Source organism: Paroedura picta, chromosome 1 (assembly GCF_049243985.1).
Source record: "Paroedura picta isolate Pp20150507F chromosome 1, Ppicta_v3.0, whole genome shotgun sequence".
NCBI lineage: Eukaryota > Metazoa > Chordata > Lepidosauria > Squamata > Gekkonidae > Paroedura > Paroedura picta.
The window spans coordinates 114,549,927-114,569,396 of NC_135369.1; the positions used below are offsets into that span (position 1 = coordinate 114,549,927).

Below are 19,470 nucleotides of genomic sequence, written 5' to 3' on the forward strand. Positions count from 1 at the left end.
ACTCAGATAAGAGTTTGAGAAAATATAGAGGTGATTTTTCTGTGCTAGGTAGTGCTTTTTAAAGAAATGATTAATAGACAAAGGGCTGCTGCTTTAACTATTACAAAACAATTTCATCCTGCTAACTTGTAAAAGCTATTTTCGGGGGGTGGGTGGGGTGGATGAAGAGAATGTGAAATAAGGCAGCATGCAGTGGGAAGATGTGTAACAGTGGCCAATGAGATGTGGGCTTATGTCCCACACTGGACTTGGACTCTTATGCCACTTAGGGCTGGCATGGATGTATCACCAGCTAACACTAGCAATTAGAAGTGGGGCATGGACTAATGTTCCTTTTACTCTTTTCCCCTCTTGCACATACATTCTCTCTTCCTCCCTCAACCCCCAATCCATCCAACTTTTGCTAACCCCTGGTAAAGGGAATGCTGAAATCCCAGCCCAGCCCAGTCCTCTGTATCATTAAACCATGGATAACTCTGTGTTCTTTTAACTGCTTATCCAATCCTTCCCCCCCCCCCAAACAACAATATGAGAAATGAATGAGACCCGTCTGCTTGATAGATAAAGGCTCCCACTTAAGCTAATCGCTTTCTTAATACCAGTATCTGAGTGACTGAAAAAACAACAGAGTGCGGATGTGGAATTAATTTTGTTCTTAATGGGGAGTTATAGCCTTTTGGGAGACCTGCAGCCATTTAATGAACCAGTTTATTTCTACGGCAGGTTCTGTTTGCTATCAGAAGCAATATGCTTTAAAACAAATCTACATTTAAAAATATATTAAAGTGATAAGATTAAGAAAAAAATGAAAGAAAAGGACAATATTCTTTGTGGGAACTAACCCCTTAACTTACCATGATTGCATTGTATGCCACCGTGACATTGAGTCACCCAAATGGCAACATTATTTCCCTCATCAAAACACCACTATTATTTAGTGGTGTTTTGAAACTCACATTTGACAGTTCCCTAAGGAGATAGTGATGGATGTTCGGGGGCCAAATGGGCCAGATAGACTGAGAGATGGCACATTGACATATAGGGCACGAGTGACAGCATCATTTTCAGTGTATGAGTCTATATATTAATAGTATTTTTCATAGCACAACTGTGTCTCTAAGGGATTTCCTTAACATCAACTTCATTAGTGAGAAAGGCAGCAATCCATAACCAATTTTCTTTTCATGTTGTACTTGTTCACATAGAAACCCAGCCCTTTTGTTTAAAACATGCAATTAATCCCTCAAACAAAAGGAAATGCAAATCTTACAGTCTCCCCTAACCAAAATCCTCCAACTCTGGGCTCTGATCACCATCTATTATACACTAAAATGAATTGAAATTCCCACTTTGAGCCTAACCTAATTTTCTACTGATAATAGGCATGGATTCCCAGAAGCACTCCATGCATCTTGATAGTAACATCCTAATTTCCTTTCCTGGTAAATGTTTTAAATAAGATTTTAGCACCAAAGGAAATTAACCTTTAAATTAATTGTAATTATAAAATGCCACTGCTGATTTTGTCTTCAGCCTAATTGCTTACTATTATTTAAACCAGCTGCACTTCAGTTGAGCTTTAAGTTGAGGTTTCTCATAGTCACAATGTACCAATTGATCCAATTGTCTGTTTCTGTTTGAGGGCAGGGTTGTCTGATCGAGATGCTGGAACGATCTGAACAATATTGTGAAATTTACATGCCCAGGAAATTTGGGATTCAGGTTATAGGAAGCCAGTCAGTTTGTTTCCACAGATATGTCTGCTTTTTCACTACATGGCTGAGAGATGCTTTGTAGTTGCAGACATTCATACTTCCAACACAATTTCTGAATCACTATTGCACTCTACAGAGCCAGTCTGGTGTAGTGGTTAGGAATGCGGACTTCTAATCTGGCGTGCTGAGTTCAACTCTGCACTCCCCCACATGCAGCCAGCTGGGTGACCTTGGGCTCGCCACAGCACTGATAAAGCTGTTCTAACCGAGCAGTAGTATCAGGGCTCTCTCAGCCTCACCCACCTCACAGGGTGTCTGTTGTGGGGAGAGAAAAGGGAAGGTGACTGTAAACTGCTTTGAGACTCCTTCGGGTAGAGAAAAGTGGCATATAAGAACCAACTCTTCTTCAGGCACATTATTTTCAGCAGCTGGCTTAACTATGCATCATGATTCACAAGCACGGATCTCTCTCTGAGAAGACCAATGCACAACTGAACCATTCAAGTATGCTGCATCATTCCCATCCTTCCACAAGGAGAGCATCTTGTAGAGCTTCTGATTTTGAGCACAAAAAGGCCAAAAGAGAAGGGCCTTGCTGCTAAGCATGAAAAATTTGTAAGGAAATACTAGATTCCTCACTTACTGGAAAAACTTGGAAACAATCTTTTACTTCATATCATGAATAGGATCCAGAAAACTAGTCTGATACACCCAAAAGCTTGGTTATGCCTAATTTCTCTTTCTTTTGATTTGGAGTACTCTCCAATCCACCATATTTCTTAGAATGTTATTATATGCTGAGCTTCTGTTTTGAGAAACACTAGTTCAAATTCCCTGTGTAACCATCCTTCCCAGCGTGTCCAGGAAGTACCTTTGCCTACTAGACTCCTGGAATGTTTGCAAACAGAGATTTCAATCTCTTTCTGCATGATCTTTGAACACACAGAGAAGGAATCATGGCTAGTCCAGCCATATCTCTAAGATTTCATTTTGGGAAGGAAACACCATGGGCTGGCCATGATCTCTTCCACATATTTAGCAACTTAAATGTAAAGCAATGCCATTATAGCCAATTTCAGAATTGCCCGGCAGGGCCTGAAAACTGATGAGAAGGTTGTGGCAGGACAGCAACCTGGGAGAGCAATTAAAAAGAAAAATTAAACTGGCTACTTGTGACAAGATCTGACCATAGAGTTCTTGATGATTCCTAGAATTACCAAGAGGTAGCAAGGGCTGATTCTGCACTTACTTTGGTTTTTCTGTTCTTGATCCTGCTGAATTCAGATCAATTTGAACCTGGCTTGGGGGAAGGGGAGCGGTGGTCATGAAGCTGAACTACCTTTCCTGAACTAGTGGGGGGAGGGGGTTGGGTAAAGTCCAGCTAGCATTAGTGCTTTATTTCTTCTCCTTTGACTCCCAAGCAAGCAGCAGCCTCTCAGAGAATGAGGCAAATCTCCGCTGAGAGAAGTGTGGGCTTCTGGAGTGCAGTGACTTTAAAACAGGGAGGGAAGCCTTGCAACCAGGAACCAGGAAGCCTTTGAACTGACACCCTGGCCAGTCAAGGAAGATGCATTGCAGGCACAGAGCAGGAAGTTAACTTTGAAAAAGCAGAAATTTACACTTATACTAGTGGTGGTTTTTCAAATATCACGGATTATATCTGCTCCTGGATATCGTGGGGAAAAAGTAGGGTCACCACAGATCAATCACGCATGTTGCAGAGGGAAAATTTAATGCACCCAAAATCAAAATGGAAAATGAATTCAGTGCAGACGGGAGGGATTTATTCAGGCTGAGAGTGAATAAAAAGCTCCATGCAGACTCAACCAAGGTTAGCTCTAGAAATGACCAGAAATTCTATGATACTCTTACCACAGAGTTTCTGAGGACTGCTAGGGCTACCTTTGTCATTCCAGGTAGCTCTAGGAATTCCAACTCTTCTATGGTCAGAACTTCTTGTACGTAGTGAAGCCTTAATTTTTCTTTTTAATTTTTTTCTCCGAGGGTTCCCCACCCCTGCAACCCTCCATTGGTTTCCAGGCACTATTTGTCAACCCTATACTCTTGTTGGCTATAGTGTCATTGCTCTACATCTGTGGTGCAGGGCTTAAGCTTTAGCTCAGTCATACTTGGGCAACAGGTAGAAATCTGATTTTTGTATTAATATAATCTAAAATATCTGGATTATTATGGGAGAGGGGTGGACTCTGAATTATTTTACTTTCCCATAGTCAAAAGTTGATACCTGAACTTTACCTCATAATAAAGGCCAGTTCTCTAGCAAGCAGCAAGCAGTGCTGGAAGAGTCACTGAGGTGAGGCAACTCAGAAAATTACCATCTTGTTTCAGCTGCTTAACCTCAGTTTACCTACATCAGCTTCTTATCAAAGGACTGCTGAACTGCTGGGAAAATATTATCATATGTGAGGTGTTTTGTATTTGTATTAAAGGAATACATGCATATATTTGGTTTTTTCTAGGCTTTTGTCCTGCCCCCAGGAACCATTTAGAGGACCAAAATAATGTAAGCGATAGTCATCTCATGGCATTCCAGTTGTTAGGCTGCAAATTTTGCATGATCTTGAATTATTCTAGCTACATAAAAAGGATCCCTGAGGAGAAAACTGCATACAAAACAGAAACACAGATCCAAATATCAAACTGCTCTCTGACAATGTAATGGTTGCTCTCTATTTCTGTATCCTTTAAGCTTTCTAAATAAAAGGTTCTGTTTCTGAGTATTTATTTTCAATCATTTCATTGTAAGCTATTGCATAGGCAACATAGTATTGCAACTGTTTAAAATTCTGTAAGACTATATAGGAAATTGAACAGAGCTTCAAAAAAGAGAATACAGTATAAAGTAAGTGGCTACAGCTAAACATTTTTACATAAGTACTGTGTGGTGTTGGGAGAAATGTTTGGAATTTAACTCTAGAATAATGACATTTCTTCATTCTCTGAAAACATGTTGGCATTGTTTTTGACTGCAAAAATGCCACTAGCTTATAGCTGCAAACTCCTGCCTGGGTAATTCCTGGAGATTTGGGTCCAGTGTGGTCCTATCGAGTTCATTCTCCAAAGTTGCCTTTTCCTCCAGGTTAACTAGAGTTCCAGAAGAACTCTTTGGCTCACCTGGAGGATGGCAGGCCTATACCAACTAGATCTGAAATAAGTTAACTAATATTCAGATGTCTCATTAGGGATGCCAGCCTCCAGGTGGGATGTGGGGATCCCCTTCTAAATCCTTCTTAAGTAAATGGGCTTAGAAGGGTACAGCTTTGCATAGAACTTCCCTATTAGTGAAGTGTTCCTTCTAGTTTCATTTTTTGTTAGGAAAGGGGGCTACTACCTAGCACAGACAATGATTGCTAGCATTGTGACACTAATTAAGTGTTACTTCTTTGAGTAAGACAACAGGGTGCCAGGGATTGTACTGGATAGACTTTAGCCCCCTCGATTTTTTAATTCTATGATTCTAACTAGATGATGGAGAATTGAGAAACAAAACAATACAATGAAATACAATTAAAAACATATACTTTTAAACAACGTCTATCTGAATAACCCTGCCTGGGTGAAATGAGAATATTCACTAAAAGATGCAGTCAAGCACACTGAAATTGGCTATGGCTGTATGGACCAACATGGAGTCTCCTTGGCCCGCTGCACTGCATTTTTTGTACACTCCTGGTGGTGAGATTTGGAGCATGCCAGTTCCCTACAAACTCTGCTTCCTTGAGCAGAGAAGAGCCTGCACGATGCAGTGAAGTGGCTAGGCTTGTCTTTTAATTTCATGTTACCAACAAATACCAGAAGTCTGTTGTTTTATTGATGATGCTCTAGAGCTTTTCACTAAACAACTAAATATTTAATGACTTAAAAAAAAAAAAAAAACCTAAAACACCATATCGAATTGTTGGATTTTCCTGACATAAAGCTTGTATGAGAGGAGTCAAATTGCAAAGAGTTTACACTGATTAAATGAATATTTCAAAGTAATAGAATTACTGTGCAATTTTAAGAAAATGTAGCTCTAATAAGATTTCTGAAAAACAAGATCCTTGGATAAGATTATATCCCACCGAGAGAGAAAAAGGTGTTGACATTTTAGTGGTTTTAAATTGTTACAGCTAATAATACCAATGACATTAGAATGACAACAACTGTATGATATTAAAACCAGAGAAAGCAATCAAAGAGGGAGGGGGTGTGATACAACGTGTTTCCTTTCCCTTTGTATGTCTCTTTCCCTAACTGATATCCTAATATAGTACTATAACATTTCGCTTTGAGGTTTGCCAACATATCTCTCTCTTATACGGGGCCTACCTTCACACTACCAGTGAATAGACGCTCTTCTTATGAAGAAGAACGTAACTGTGATTTTCTGCTAATTAAGTTTTTTTGAAGATTACAATATTTCACTATGACAGGTTTGAGCCAATGGTTTCCTTCTGCTAACTGAAGGAAGATTGCTCATTTAGTGAAAGGGAAACAATGGATCCAATCCGGTATCTGTATTGGCTTTTAAAGTTCGTCTTTTTACAATATGGGAGAATGGTAAAAATATAAAGATTGCTTGACTGGTATTAATGACAATCTGAACAATATGAGTAGCTATTCAAACATCAAGGTCAAAATTGACATAGCTAAACTGTTTCTACTCAACTTGGTTTATTAGCTTAACTAACCTGGTAGAAACCCACACGCATCAATCCTTTTCCATGGCAATTTTTAATTGTATAGTGGAAGCATCATGAACTTAGAGGACTGCCTGACTTCACAGTTATGATGTAAGTTTTACAATGAACTGGTGTGCCAGTTCTTGCCAACAGCCAGCTTACAGGAGCTGAACATTCAGTGTAAACCAATAGTATAATAATAGACTGCACCCGTGCAGAATATTTGGAGGTGAAGGGGTTGTTTTGTAGCATTTCATGTCAGGAAAACTAATTGTCATCTAATATTGCATTTTTGCGCTCTCTCCATTTGCTTCAGGCAGTTGCAGATTGGTCCAACATGTTGGACATAAAACCCCAGTCTTGGTTTTACAGTATGACAAATAATTCAGAATGATATTGGAGTGGGATGGATGAGCGAGATGGATGATGTAAGAAATGGTTTCAACCATCATGTAATAAACCTTTAGTACTTACAGCTGTCCTCTTCTTCAGTGATACATTTCACAACATAACAGGCGTAGATGAATCCTGCCAGCTTAAACAAAATGGAAAGGTATTAGATACAGAGGGAAAGTGATGTGTTACAAGAACTAATAATCTTTCCTGTATTTTGTTTTCTATGAAAATTGTAAGTCCTTAGCATAATTATATATTTGCAGAATGATGAATGTCTATAATGTTACTTGGTCTGTTGTAGTGCTGTTTCAAAATTCTTCTGTTTCTGCTTGACACTCAGAAATAAGGATCAGGAAAAAATTAGTGTATCAATAATTTCAAAATGGACCTTTCTGTGCAATGACAGTGCAGTCCAAATAAATATTATGCATTGCTCAGTACTTCTAACATACCACATGATATCCCCTTGCACGTAATGAATGGACAAATATTATAGCAGTGGTAAAACAGCAGTGAACCAGGCCTACCATTTTATAAAGAAAGACAGGAGAGGGGAGGAGAAACCAGTCTCCAAAACATCACTAAACACAATAAAGTTCAAGTTCACAACTCACTCCCTACCTGATTGGCCTTCCCTGGGAGTGTGCCACCAATAGAAAGGGAGAGAGCACTCTGTCAATGAGGGATTATCAGTTCAAATAGCATGCAGACAACTTATTCTCTACCTGATTGGCCCTCCCTGGAGCGTGCCACTAATAGAGGGTGAGCACTCTGCCAACGAGGACCAATCAGCTCAAATTGCATGCAGACAAACTCCTTCCCTGATTGCCCCCCCCCCGAAATATACTCCCAATAGGAGATGGCCCACCCTGGTAGTTTAGCCCCAATCATGAGGGATCCCTCATCCAGGAAGGGCTAATATGGAGATCAGCTCTCTGCTTCCAACTTCCTGCCGGTTTAGAAGTTTTCTGAGTGGAATAGGAAGCAGCCTCAAGAGCATGCCAGGCTGCCAGTAAGTTGCCCTGGCCTCTTTGTACTCAGAAGACATGAGGGGAGCAAGCCTCTGCATCCCTTCTGGAGGGGAAGGGCTGCAAGAGGCCCAGAAATGGCCCACTGCTGGCCCTTTGTGGCACAGGGTGGACAGGAAAAGCCTCTACCCTAGGAATGCTTCCTCATGAGTAAGTCATGGCCCCTGCCTTGGGAATGCTTGCTCATGAGTAAGTCATAACCCTCAGCCAGTAATAGCCTATCCTTGTAGTTTAGCCCCAATCAGGAGGGAGCTCCCGGCTAGGAAAACCTAATAAAGAATAAGCTCTCCAACTTCCTGCCAGTTTCAAAGTAAATTTGAGAATAATGGCATGGAAGATGGGGAAACTGCAGACAGGGTATAGCACTGTGAGCCCATGGGGACATGTGGAGGGGGGAGACACTGTTTCCCAGTAGCACCTTCCCAGTAGAAGAAGAGTTGGTTTTTATACCCTGCTTTTTACTGCCCAAAGGAGTCTCAGTGTGGCTTACAATAGCTTTCCCTTCCTTCCCACACAATAGATACCCTGTGAGGGAGCTGGGGCTGAGAGAGCTCTGAGAGAAACTGCTCTGTGATAACAGTTTCTAAACAGGACTGTGACTAAGGGCACACAAGGTCGCCCAGCATGTGGGAAAACTGAGAATCAAATCCAGCCTGCCACATTAGAAACCACTGCATCAAGCTGTACAAATTGCCATTGCCTTAAAGAGATGTAGCTAGAGCACAGGCAGAAGAAGCTGTTCCAGGAAGATGGCATCAGTCTTTTTTGACTTGCTCACTGAGTGTTATGGGATTCTTTTCCTTTAGATTTGGACCTTCTAGCCAATGGCTTCTCAGAGCAATCCAAGGAGGGAGACACTCAGGTATTTCCTAGACGGAGTAGTTATTGTGTGGTTAATAAAGTTTGCAATGTAAGAAGGGATGTTTCTGTCTTCTGTGTGCGTTTAGAGGGGAGTGATGCACAGCCCCCCTTCCCCATTTCAACCAGATGTTTCCTCCAGAGGAACTGATTTCTTCAGTCTGGAGAGGAGCTTTGATTCTGGGGGATCTCCAGGTTCCACCTGGAGGCTGGCATCCTTGAACATTGGCACAATGACTCAGAGACCCCCCCTCCCAAGCAGCCCTTTCCTCCAAGGTAACTGATGTCTGCAGTCTGGAGAGGAGCTTTCATTCTGGGGGTTCTCCAGGTCCCATCTGGAGGCTGGCATCCCTGAACAATGGCAGGGACGCTGGCCTCCAGCTAGGACCTGGAGATCCCACTTCTGGGGTTTCACAAAGCCTGAAGAATATTTCAGGGGTTTCTCAATGGTAAAGAAGTTGAGAAAAGCTGACACAGAGGTAGTAATTGAGAAACCCTCTGTAAGTTCTTTGCCAACCAATGTTTTCATGTTTGATTATAACATACAACTTTTTTTTATTTACTCTCATATTGAACTGAACTGAAGAACTTACAGACTGAAATGTTTTCAGTTCTTGAAGCAAATTTTGTTATCAATTAAATATTTTCATTGAAGGAAGAAAGTTTGACAAGTATAGGAATTATTTGATGTTTATTTTTATTAGCAATTACTGCCACACAGCATTTCTCTTTGTTTCCCACTTGGAGGCTGGCATCCCTGCACCTCCATGGGATGCAAAACCCAACTCCCAAGTAGTCTGTTTCTCCCGGGGGACTTATCTCTCTTGCCTGGAAATGACCTGGTCCCAACTGAAGACTGGCATCCTGCAACCTCTCTGGGGCACAGTACCACAGAGTTCCTCCTGCCCAAGTAGCCCTTTCATCTACAGGAGCCTGGAGATGAGATGTCATTGCAGAGTCTCCCCTCCAAAACAGCCATTTTCCCCTTGGGAGCTGATCTCTATAGTCTTCAGATGACCTCCAATTCCAGGACATATCCTGGTGGGTATAGTTCTTGGGGGATTATTGTGGTTGCCATTTTGGATTTTTGTGATTTTACATGTAACGTTTTATTGTATTTTATTGTTTTGCCATTGTAAACCACCAAAAGCCAGTTAGCCCATTAATGATGGTAAACAAATCAAATAAATTAATTAAATAAGTAAATGAAGAAAATGAATAATATAGTTTACAAGAAGAGCAGATAACAGGTAGGTCTGCTAATGGGTGTGAAAGAAAAAAGGAGGCAGGAAAACATGAGGGTATGGAGGCTGCCCATATAAGAGAAAGAGGGAATGGTGTGGGGAGGGGAAAGTTAAGTACTCCCTCCTTTGCATATTTGACACCACACAACTGGGCCAGTGTTTTCTAGGGAGAGGCTGCCAGGAGGAAGGAAGGAGGGAAAGCTGAAGAAAGGAAGGCAGTTAGAGGTAGGCTTTCTGATGGATGGGAAGGGAAGAAGGAAGCAAAAAAGGGGAGAGGCTGGGCAGGCTGCTAGGGAGGAGAAATGAGATGCTCTCCACAAGTCCTTGCACATTCCCTGCTTGTACATCTCTAATGAGCAAATGGCACTCCACACAAATAGGAGCTGTCTTAGTTCCTTTAATGTTGGATAATGAAGAAGATGTATATGCTGTATTTTACACCAGAATGGACCATGATCTTTTGGAGCTCCAAGTGTGTGACATTTTCTCAATCAGGCTGAAAAGATTAATGGAGTACAATAGAACAGTTGGATTTTCTACATAAGCTACTGGCTGAATTCTGTAGAGCACCAGTTCCTGCCCAGCATACAGAAACTCACTGCTGTGCCTTAGCACAGCTTGTCAAGCATGGCTCAAAATGGAGCCAATTATAATTGCTCACTGAAGCATCCCCTTCATTGCTGTTTCTCAGCTGGAGATCAGTCGTAGTTGGGTGTATGGAGGCTGGTTGGCTGAGCAACAGCACTCTCTGATCTTATGGCCATTGTGGAGAAAATACTCTCACCTTTCTACCATAATACAGCCATTGGCAAAACAGGCAGATTAGCAGAGTCATGTGGCCAAACGTGGAAGGTAACTAGATGGAGAAATTTGAAACAATCCATCATAAGGTTCTAGAAATGACTTAGCTCCAGTAGCTGTCAAGGCAAAACTGTATGCAAACTCATCGTACATGAAATTTGCCACATCCTTAGCTAAACATATAACTATAAGTATATCAGAAGAGTAGGACGACATCTGACTGTTGAAATCAAGCAGCAGCAGGAAGGAGAATTAGGAAAGACAGAAGAAAAAAAGACCTGTGACATTGTGACCCAGATTGACTGGTTAGACAAATCAGTTTTACTAAGTGTTTCATTAATTAGTTTATTAATATGCAGGGAATCTATGATGTTAATGCAATGGACAGGGAATACTCATGGCATCCACCTGCCTCCTACATTAATATCCAAAATGCTCATATGAATAATTCATTTCAACTCTTGAATGATGTAATTGTTAATTCAATCACTATTGAGGCATGAAATGCAATGACATTTGTGTTCCAGTAGTCCCTCTTGGTGAGATATAACCTTTTGTCAGAGGTATTTTGGGGTTAACCTGGTAACATTCCATTATGCAATGATTGTTACTACCAAGATGCCTTCCAAATGATGGCAACCTATATGAAAATATAGTATTAAATATAGGCATTGAGTGAGATTCAAAGTAGACATGACTTGCCTGTTTAAACCCAGGTTTGCAACCATCATGGATAAACAATTCCATTCTATACTATTTGATAATAGGCACAACGGCTTCACAAGTAAATATTTTTTATGTTTAGTAATAATAATAAGTGTTATAGTAACAGAGACATAAATATATACAAGTGTCACAATGAAATTTGTATTCCATATGATGCATTAGTGGCCATGATCAGTGACAATTATATAACCTTATGTGTAGTCTCAGTTTTGAAACACATAATGTCTTGCTTTGTCTGTTGAGCTGTTTTTCTATATTACAAAACACATTGATAAACATGAAATAACCCCATCATGCTAATCACCCACAGGGTGTAACGTCTGATTTAAACATGGTTAGTCAGGTTATTTATTTATTTATTTATTTGTTTATTTGTTTATTTAATTTATTAACCACCACTCCCAGAGGTTCATGGCGGTTTACAAAAGTCCAGCTAAAAACCCATCACAGCCCATTAAAACCCCCATTAAAAAGGACTATCATAAAATCCATAATAACAAAAATCAAGCAGCAAAAACAAAGATGGCGGAAACCCTTAACCCTCCCCCTACTCATCTACGAGAGGGAGAAGAAAGGAGAGACAGGTCAGAATGTTATTCGTTGTTGGCATCCGGGGGACCCCAATTGCTCTTCCTGCACTAACCCGGCCTCAACCGTAGACCTGGCAGAAGAGCTCCGTTTTGCAGGCCCTGTGGAAAGCGAAAAGGTCCTGCAGGGCTCGCAGCTCACCTGGGAGCTCATTCCACCAGGTCGGGGCCAGGACTGAAAAGGCCCTTGCCCTGGTTGAGGCCAGGTGTGCCTCACTGAGGCTGGGAACGACCAGTAAATTCTCACCCACAGAGCATAATGCCCTGCGGGGGGCATAGGGCGATATGCGGTTCCTCAGGTATGCGGGGCTCAACCCGCGTAAGGCCTTAACGATCAAAACCAAAACCTTGAACCAGATCCAGACAACAACTGGCAACCAATGCAGCTGCCTAAGCACTGGCTTGATATGGGTCCTCCATGGTGTTCCAGTGAGGACCCTAGCAGCTGCATTCTGTACCAACTGGAATCTCTGGGTCAGGAAAAAGGGCAGGCCTGCATAGAGCGAGTTACAGAAATCTATTCTGGAAGTGACCGTCGCATGGATCACCATGGCCAGGTGTTTGGGGGACAGATAGGGTGCTAGTAGCCGGGCTTGGCGAAGATGGTAAAATGCCTGGCCAGCTACTTTTTTTACTTGAGCCTCCACAGTTAGGGAGGCAGCGATGGTCACACCTAAATTCCTGACCTGGAGCACGGTCGTAAGTTGCGTCCCTGGTTTGGAAATAAAGAATAGCCAATACTGAAAGCTGTAGCAATTAAATTGAAGGAAAATGGCTGATTAAAAAAACATAAGATTGGCATGGGAATGATCATTCCAGTTAGTAAGGAGAAACTCAGGCTGTATGACACAATATTGACTAGAATCGAGAGGCGAGGCGAGAAAATTCTTTTAAAACCCTATTAACTTACGAAGGAGAGATATTTCCCCCTGCTTTGGAGCTGAGGCCAAAGCAATGGAGGCCAAAGCAATATTAAGCCATTCACACATTTGGTAAACAGAAAGAATGAAAAATACATGACAAACACATTTTATTCTATTTTTAATGTTTCTGCTTTCAGCTATCTAATTTAAGATGTTTGTCTTTTTTTACCAGTCATTCAGTATACAATGGATAATGCACTTTCAATGTCCTTAGAAGATTTTCTTGTTTCACACAGGAAAATCCAGCTGCAAAAGCATATTGAAAGTACATTATTCAGCATGTGCGGAATAGATCCAGATGGCTAAAAATGAAATCACTATAAACCAAGGGGAAAACCCTGTTATACTTGCATGGAAGAATCATATAAATTGGGATTTGAACACATGAAACTGCCTTATACTGAATCAGACCTTTGGTCCATCAAAGTCAGTATTGTCTGCTCAGACTGGCAGCCACTCTCCAGAGTCTCATGCAGAGGTCTTTTACATCACTTACTACTTGTTCCTGTTAACTGGAGATTCAAGGAACTGAACTTGGGAATTTCTCCATGCCAAGCAGATGATCTAACATGGAGCAATAACCTTTCCCATTTCTTGAAAAATAATTTAGTAAGATGATACAAATTTCCTCAAACATTAAAGAACCCCCCAAAGACTTGAAAATCTGCAGGTTTGTGCATCCCTACACCATATTACAAGTCAACAGATCGAAACATGATTGGTTTTAAGTAAATCAGACTAATATTTTCATTCATTCTTTTGGAGCCCTGCTCTATGTCTTCTGCCTTAACTGCATTCTTATATCAGCTGCCTCTTAAACTTCTTCTCTTTGATCATATACAGCTGTAATCCATCTCTATGACTATACTGATGAGATTCTCACAGAATTCTCCACACCTTGTTTCTTCTTCCTCAGGTCCAGAATGCCTTTCAGACATGCTTTCCATAGGCATCACATTGAGGTGGTACAGCCTTGTTATGATAGAATTGATTGTGCCGCTTTAAACTGCAGGTAGGGAAATTACATTTATGAATGTTCCTATTTGGAGTCACTGAGATAAGAATACAGCTGAGGCAGAAAACACAGACCAAGTTCCCAAAACAAGGAGTAGAGATTATGGCAGGCTGATTTGTTTAATATCAATCATGTTTAAAGCAGTTGATATGCCATCTTTAACATAAAATATATTTAATATAAAATTTACATGAAATACAGAAAACATTTGTAGAGTAGGGATCAGTCAGAATTAATCACCTTGTCCATAATATGTTAGATTGCTGGGATTTTTTACATTTTTTATTTTTGGTATATGAAAACATAAGAAGATCTGCTAGATCAGACAAGTAGGCCATCTGTACACTGCTTGGGGAGCGGTATAAATAATTGGTTAAGGGGGGGCAGGGTGTCTGGGATACAGAATCCCAAGGGGACAATTGGAAGGCATACAGCACATGCCTTCCAATTTGCCCCTTGGCCCCCGACTGACAACGGAGAGGCCAATATGAAGATGCAAAGCACCTTCCGATTGGCCCTTCCACCAACTGCCTCCACTTCCAAACTAACGGGAGGCGCAAAGCGCTTCCCAACCCGCTCACTCTCCCCCACTGACAAACAAGCGGCACGGAGCCAACCCGAGGGAAGGATGGTGAATCCGGGCACGGGGGAGGGTCAGGGAATGCTACCCAGGCCCCGTGGAGCACACCCGCCGCTTTGAAGAAGAAGAAGAAGAAGAAGAAGAAGAAGAAGAAGAGTAGGTTCTTATATGCTGCTTTTCCCTACCCGAAGGAGGCTCAAAGCAGCTTACAGGAGCCTTCCCATTCCTCTCCCCACAACAGACACCCTGTGGGGTGGGTGAAGCTGAGAGAGCCCTGATATCACTGCATGGTCAGAACAGCTTTATCAGTGCCATGGCGAGCCCAAGGTCACCCAGCTAGTTGCATGTGGGGGAACGCAGAATCGAACCTGGCATGCCAGATTAGAAGTCCCCACTCCTAACCAAGCACACCCGCACCCTCCCTGGGCCGCTGGCTGTGCTCAACCCGGCGGGGGCCTTCAAAACCCGTCCTTAGGGACGGGCTTGAAATCTAGTATAGTATAAAATCGGGCATGGGGGCTGATCACCTTACCCTGATGTTGCCATCTGGCAGTGATATTCAGAGTTTTACTGTTCCTGAACATGGAGGTCTCCTTTGTTTGCCAGGACTACAGTTTTATAGATTTACTAGAAATTAAGCCCGCTGTAGTCAAATACAGCGGGCGCTAGTAATGTGGGTGGGAGAGGGGTAGAAGCAAGGGAGAAATAGAAGCATGGAGAAAGAGAGAAAGGAAGAAAGGGATTAAGAGAGAAAGAGAGGGAGGAATAGTGAGAAAAGAAGAGTAAAGAAGGGACGAAGGAGGTAGGAAGGAAGGGAGAGGCAATGGAATGGTGGGAGGAAGGAAGGGAGGAAGGGAAGGGGGAGATGGAGGAAAAGGTGGGTGGGCAGGGGGAAGGCTGGGGAGGGGGAGGGTGCAGTAGCAATGGGCGGGTGGGTGGCTGGGTGGCTGGTTGTGCAGAGGCAAGCGGCAGCGTTGGGGGAGTTAGAGAAGGCAGGTGAGTATGGCCGGTAGGAATGGGGGAGGGGCGGCGGCGGGTAGACGGATGGACGGAGCGTGGAGGACCTACCGCGGCGTGGATGGATTGCAGAGGAGCAGCCGCGGTGTGTGCTGGCAGCGTGCTCGGGCTGTCGCAGTGCCTGGATGGTCAGGGCGCGTTCGGGACTGCGTCAGGGACGGCGGGTAGGGAGGGGTGGAGGGGGTATGGGTGGTGGTGTTTGGGGGGAGTCATCTGTGGGGCAGGGTGTTGGTGGCGGGCGCAGGGATGGCAGGTGAAGTCGGCAAGGCAAAGCAGCCAGAGGGCAGAAGGGGCGCAGAGCGTGGCGGTGGCGTGGCGGCTCGTTGGGGGCGGGCGGAGGGGAGGAGCCAGAAAGGATGTTGTGGGGATAGAATAGGGGGTAGGGAAGGCGGCGCAGGGTGGTGGAAGACAGGGGGGATGGGCTGTGGTTGGGGGGCCTGGCGTGGTGGAGAGCCTTGGCGGAGGTGAGGCAGTATGGGGTGGGTGATTGAGGCAGGGAGGTGGCGTAGCTCGTGAGGCAGGGAATTGGCCGGGGAGGAAGGGTAGGGCGGGCGGCTGGTGAGGTGGCTCGCTTTGTGCCAGCCGATTGAGCCCTCCACTGGTTAGTTGGGGGGCAGGAGGCGAATCCTCTGCCTTCCCCATCATGGACGGGCTCCTCCCAGGGAGCCCTTAGTCTTTTATTTCAACCGCGGAGCAGTTAAAGATCCTCCATTAACTTGTCAATCTCCTTTTAAAATTGTCTATGCATGTGGCCGCTTTACAACCCCTGGAAGTGACGTCCCTTGTCAAGAAATGTTTGCTTTTACTGTCCTGAATCTGCTGTCCATTGGCTTCATTGAATATCCTTAAATGCTCATATTTAGAGGGAGAGAGGGAGAAAAAAGCTCTATTCCTCAGCAGTCTCCAACCAGTGCATGATTTTATAGTCATCTCTTTTCCTCATACAAAAGGTGCTCCAAGATTTTCTACTGATTTACACACCTTCAAGAATAAGTTTTCTGCAGTTGTGGTGCCTTTCAAACTCTGCAGTGCATACAACTTTTCTGTAATTGTGAAGTTGGAATCTATCCCCCTGATAAAAATTAATAGTTGAGTAGTGTCTATAATGTCATTGCTCTCATCTAATGCCAAAGGAAAAAAGAATCAAAACTTTTTGCCTTAACAACTGGTGGTGACCTATGCAGCGCTTCTTCTAGTTCTTCAACACGCGTGGTGATTGTAGATGCAGATAAATTGACACAACTAACACAAGATACCTTCTTGGGGGCACATTTCCTCCATTACTTTAACCATGCACTTTTTAACAAATTCACCATCAGAGAATGATCTACCACTCTCAGCAATACATTTAGCAACATGATAGCTGACCCTCACAGTAGACAGGTTCTCTTCAACATGCTTTCTAAAACTATTTTGCTGCAAAAATATTGATTTTTTTCAGAGAGATTATCTTGTTTACTTGCACCTCTCCTTGATATATTGAGTAGCACTTGTGACAGAATTCAAAGTGCCTTTTAATATTGTACTGAGACAGTTTCAAGACATATCAGCCAAACTGCTTTATCCTTGTTTAAAACAAAGAAGTGCTCAGTAGTCCATTTGTCATTAAAGACATGGTGCTCTTCTGCAATTTTTGTTTCTTTGAAACAGAACTTCCTTTTGCAGACATCTTACAGGGTTTTTAGCAGAGCAGCAGTTGCAGCATTTCAATGTTATACTTGAATAAATAAAAATATGAGTAGTGTAATTTTAGGGGCCTAACTCCTTCCCTTCCCGTTAAATTCACTCCACTCTAGCTGCTATTAGCTGAGGATGTTCAATTTGACAATGGAAAGGAAGAGACCCCTCCCCCCCAATCTACTACAGTTCTCAGAAGCACTGGGCTATATACACAGATTAGGAACAAGTTTTAAGAAATGGATTGTGAATCTGGCATACCAGATGGTAGAGTTGCAATCCTAAGTACATTGAATACTGTGAGGTTTATTTCTTAATCAATACAGCCCCTTGAATTTTAAATATAAATCTGCTAATACGTTTTAATTTTACTACGTTAAAATTGGGGGCCCTCTAAAAAAGGGCAAGTAGCCATTGACAGTGAATGGGGGCAGCCTTCCACCTGGAACAGAGGATATGCCATTAAGTTATGAGAAGTCAAATGGCAGCCAAAGGGAGGGGAACTTGGCTAGAGGAAGATGTGAGAAGGGGAATTCCATAAGCTTCCCTCCCTCTTTGTGGCCGCTACCTCAGTCTCCACTGGCATGGGTGCAGCCATTGCCTTAGCCTCAGCTGGCATGGGCATGGCTTCCTTCTCTGGCCACCTCCCTCCTTCTTTGCACCACTGCCTCAGCTTCCACCAGCACAGGCGCAACAGCTGCCCTGGCCTAAGCTGGTATGGCCACCTTCTCTAGCTGCCTCCCTGCATCTCTGCAATTGCTGCCTCAAATTCCACTAGCACAGGCGTGGTCACTGCCTCCTTCTTCAGCCACCTCCCTGCCTCTCTGTGCCTGTTACCTTGGCATTCACCAGAATGGGCACGTTTGCTGCCTCAGCCTCAGCTGATGTGGCCTCTTTCCACAGCTGCCTCCCTCCCTTTCTGTGGCTGCTGCCTTGGTCTCCACCAGCATGGGCATGGACACTGACTCAGCCTCAGCTGGCGCAACTGAGGCCTCCTTCTCTGGTCGCCTCCTTACCACTCTGTGGCTGCTGCCTCAGCCTCCACTGGCATGGGTATAGCCACTGCCTTGGCCTCAGCAGATGCGGCTTTGGCCCTCTTCCCCAGCCACCTCCTTGACTCTCTGCAGCTACTGCATCAGCTCCATTGGCACAGGCGCAGCCTCTGTCTCAGCTGGTGTGGCCACGGCCTCCTACTCTAGCCACCTCCCTGCCTCTTCATGTCTGCTGCTTCAGCCTCCACCAGCACAGGCATGGCCACTGCCTTGGCCTACTCCATTGGCTGCCTCCCAACTTCTTCTGATGTGGTACAACAGATATCACATCCATTCCCATTTCCACCCCAGGAGGTGAGCCAGAAGATGTGTTCCACATCAAAAATCATAAGTGAACATTTCAGCTATGCAGAAAAACCTCATATAATATGGATCCCTAGTATGTCATTTTGTTAAAGTACTCTATCCTTAGGTGGAGAGGGAGTGCTGTCTATGTTAGGCTCCCATGTTGGAACATCCCAGGCAGCTTCTTCAAGTCACCCTCCATGACAAAAGTTCCTTTTGCAAAAGCTACAGCAATTTCCTTTTCCAGTCCTGCAGCTCCTGCCAAGGGCCTATTCCTCAAACGATATGAGTGGGAAATGGCAATATGGCGCCACTCATGGCAGAATGACTCTAAAGCAGTGGTCCCCAACCTTTTTATCACTGGGGACCGGTCAACGCTTGACAATTTTACTGAGGCCCGGGGGGGTAGTCTTTTCCCGAGGGACGTCGCCACCGCTGCCTGAGCCCCTGCTCCACTTGCTTTCCCGCCAGCACCCCTGACTTCCCGCCGCCCGCTGGTGGGGTGCTGCCAGCAGCAGCTGCGCAGTGCCATGCCAAGGGGGAGCTCCAGCCATAGCGGCTGCCAGAGAGCACCAAAGATGAGCCAGCAGAAGAGTGGCAGAGCAGCCCCCAAAGCAGCAGCCGGGGAGAAGGACGAGGAGGAGCCGTGGCCCAGTACCGACTGATCCATGGACCAGTCCTGGTCCCCGGACCGGGGGTTGGGGAACCCTGCTCTAAAGGGATCTGGAGAAAAGAGGAACAAGAGCAGTGGGACCAGTGGAGAAGGCTGCCACATTTTTCCTGGGAGGAAAAAGTACTGCTTTACTCCGCTCTGGTAGGACCTCACTTGGAGTATTGTGTTTAGTTTTGGGCACTGCAACTGGAGAAAGATGTAGATAAAC

At 43.9% G+C, this 19,470-nt stretch overlaps 1 protein-coding gene across 7 annotated transcripts in view; it reads right to left on the minus strand.

Moving 5' to 3' along the window:
- The window catches only part of NKAIN2 (sodium/potassium transporting ATPase interacting 2), a 760,233-nt gene that overhangs the window by 25,646 nt on the left and 715,117 nt on the right, over positions 1 to 19,470 (minus strand). For 6 of the 7 annotated variants that reach the window (XM_077300384.1, XM_077300430.1, XM_077300422.1 and 3 more), the window contains one exon: positions 6,875 to 6,935. The exons of the other annotated variant lie outside the window; for it this stretch is intronic. In XM_077300384.1, coding sequence (XP_077156499.1) covers positions 6,875 to 6,935 — 61 coding nt within the window. The remainder of the gene's footprint in view (positions 1 to 6,874; positions 6,936 to 19,470) is intronic. 7 annotated transcript variants of the gene reach the window in all.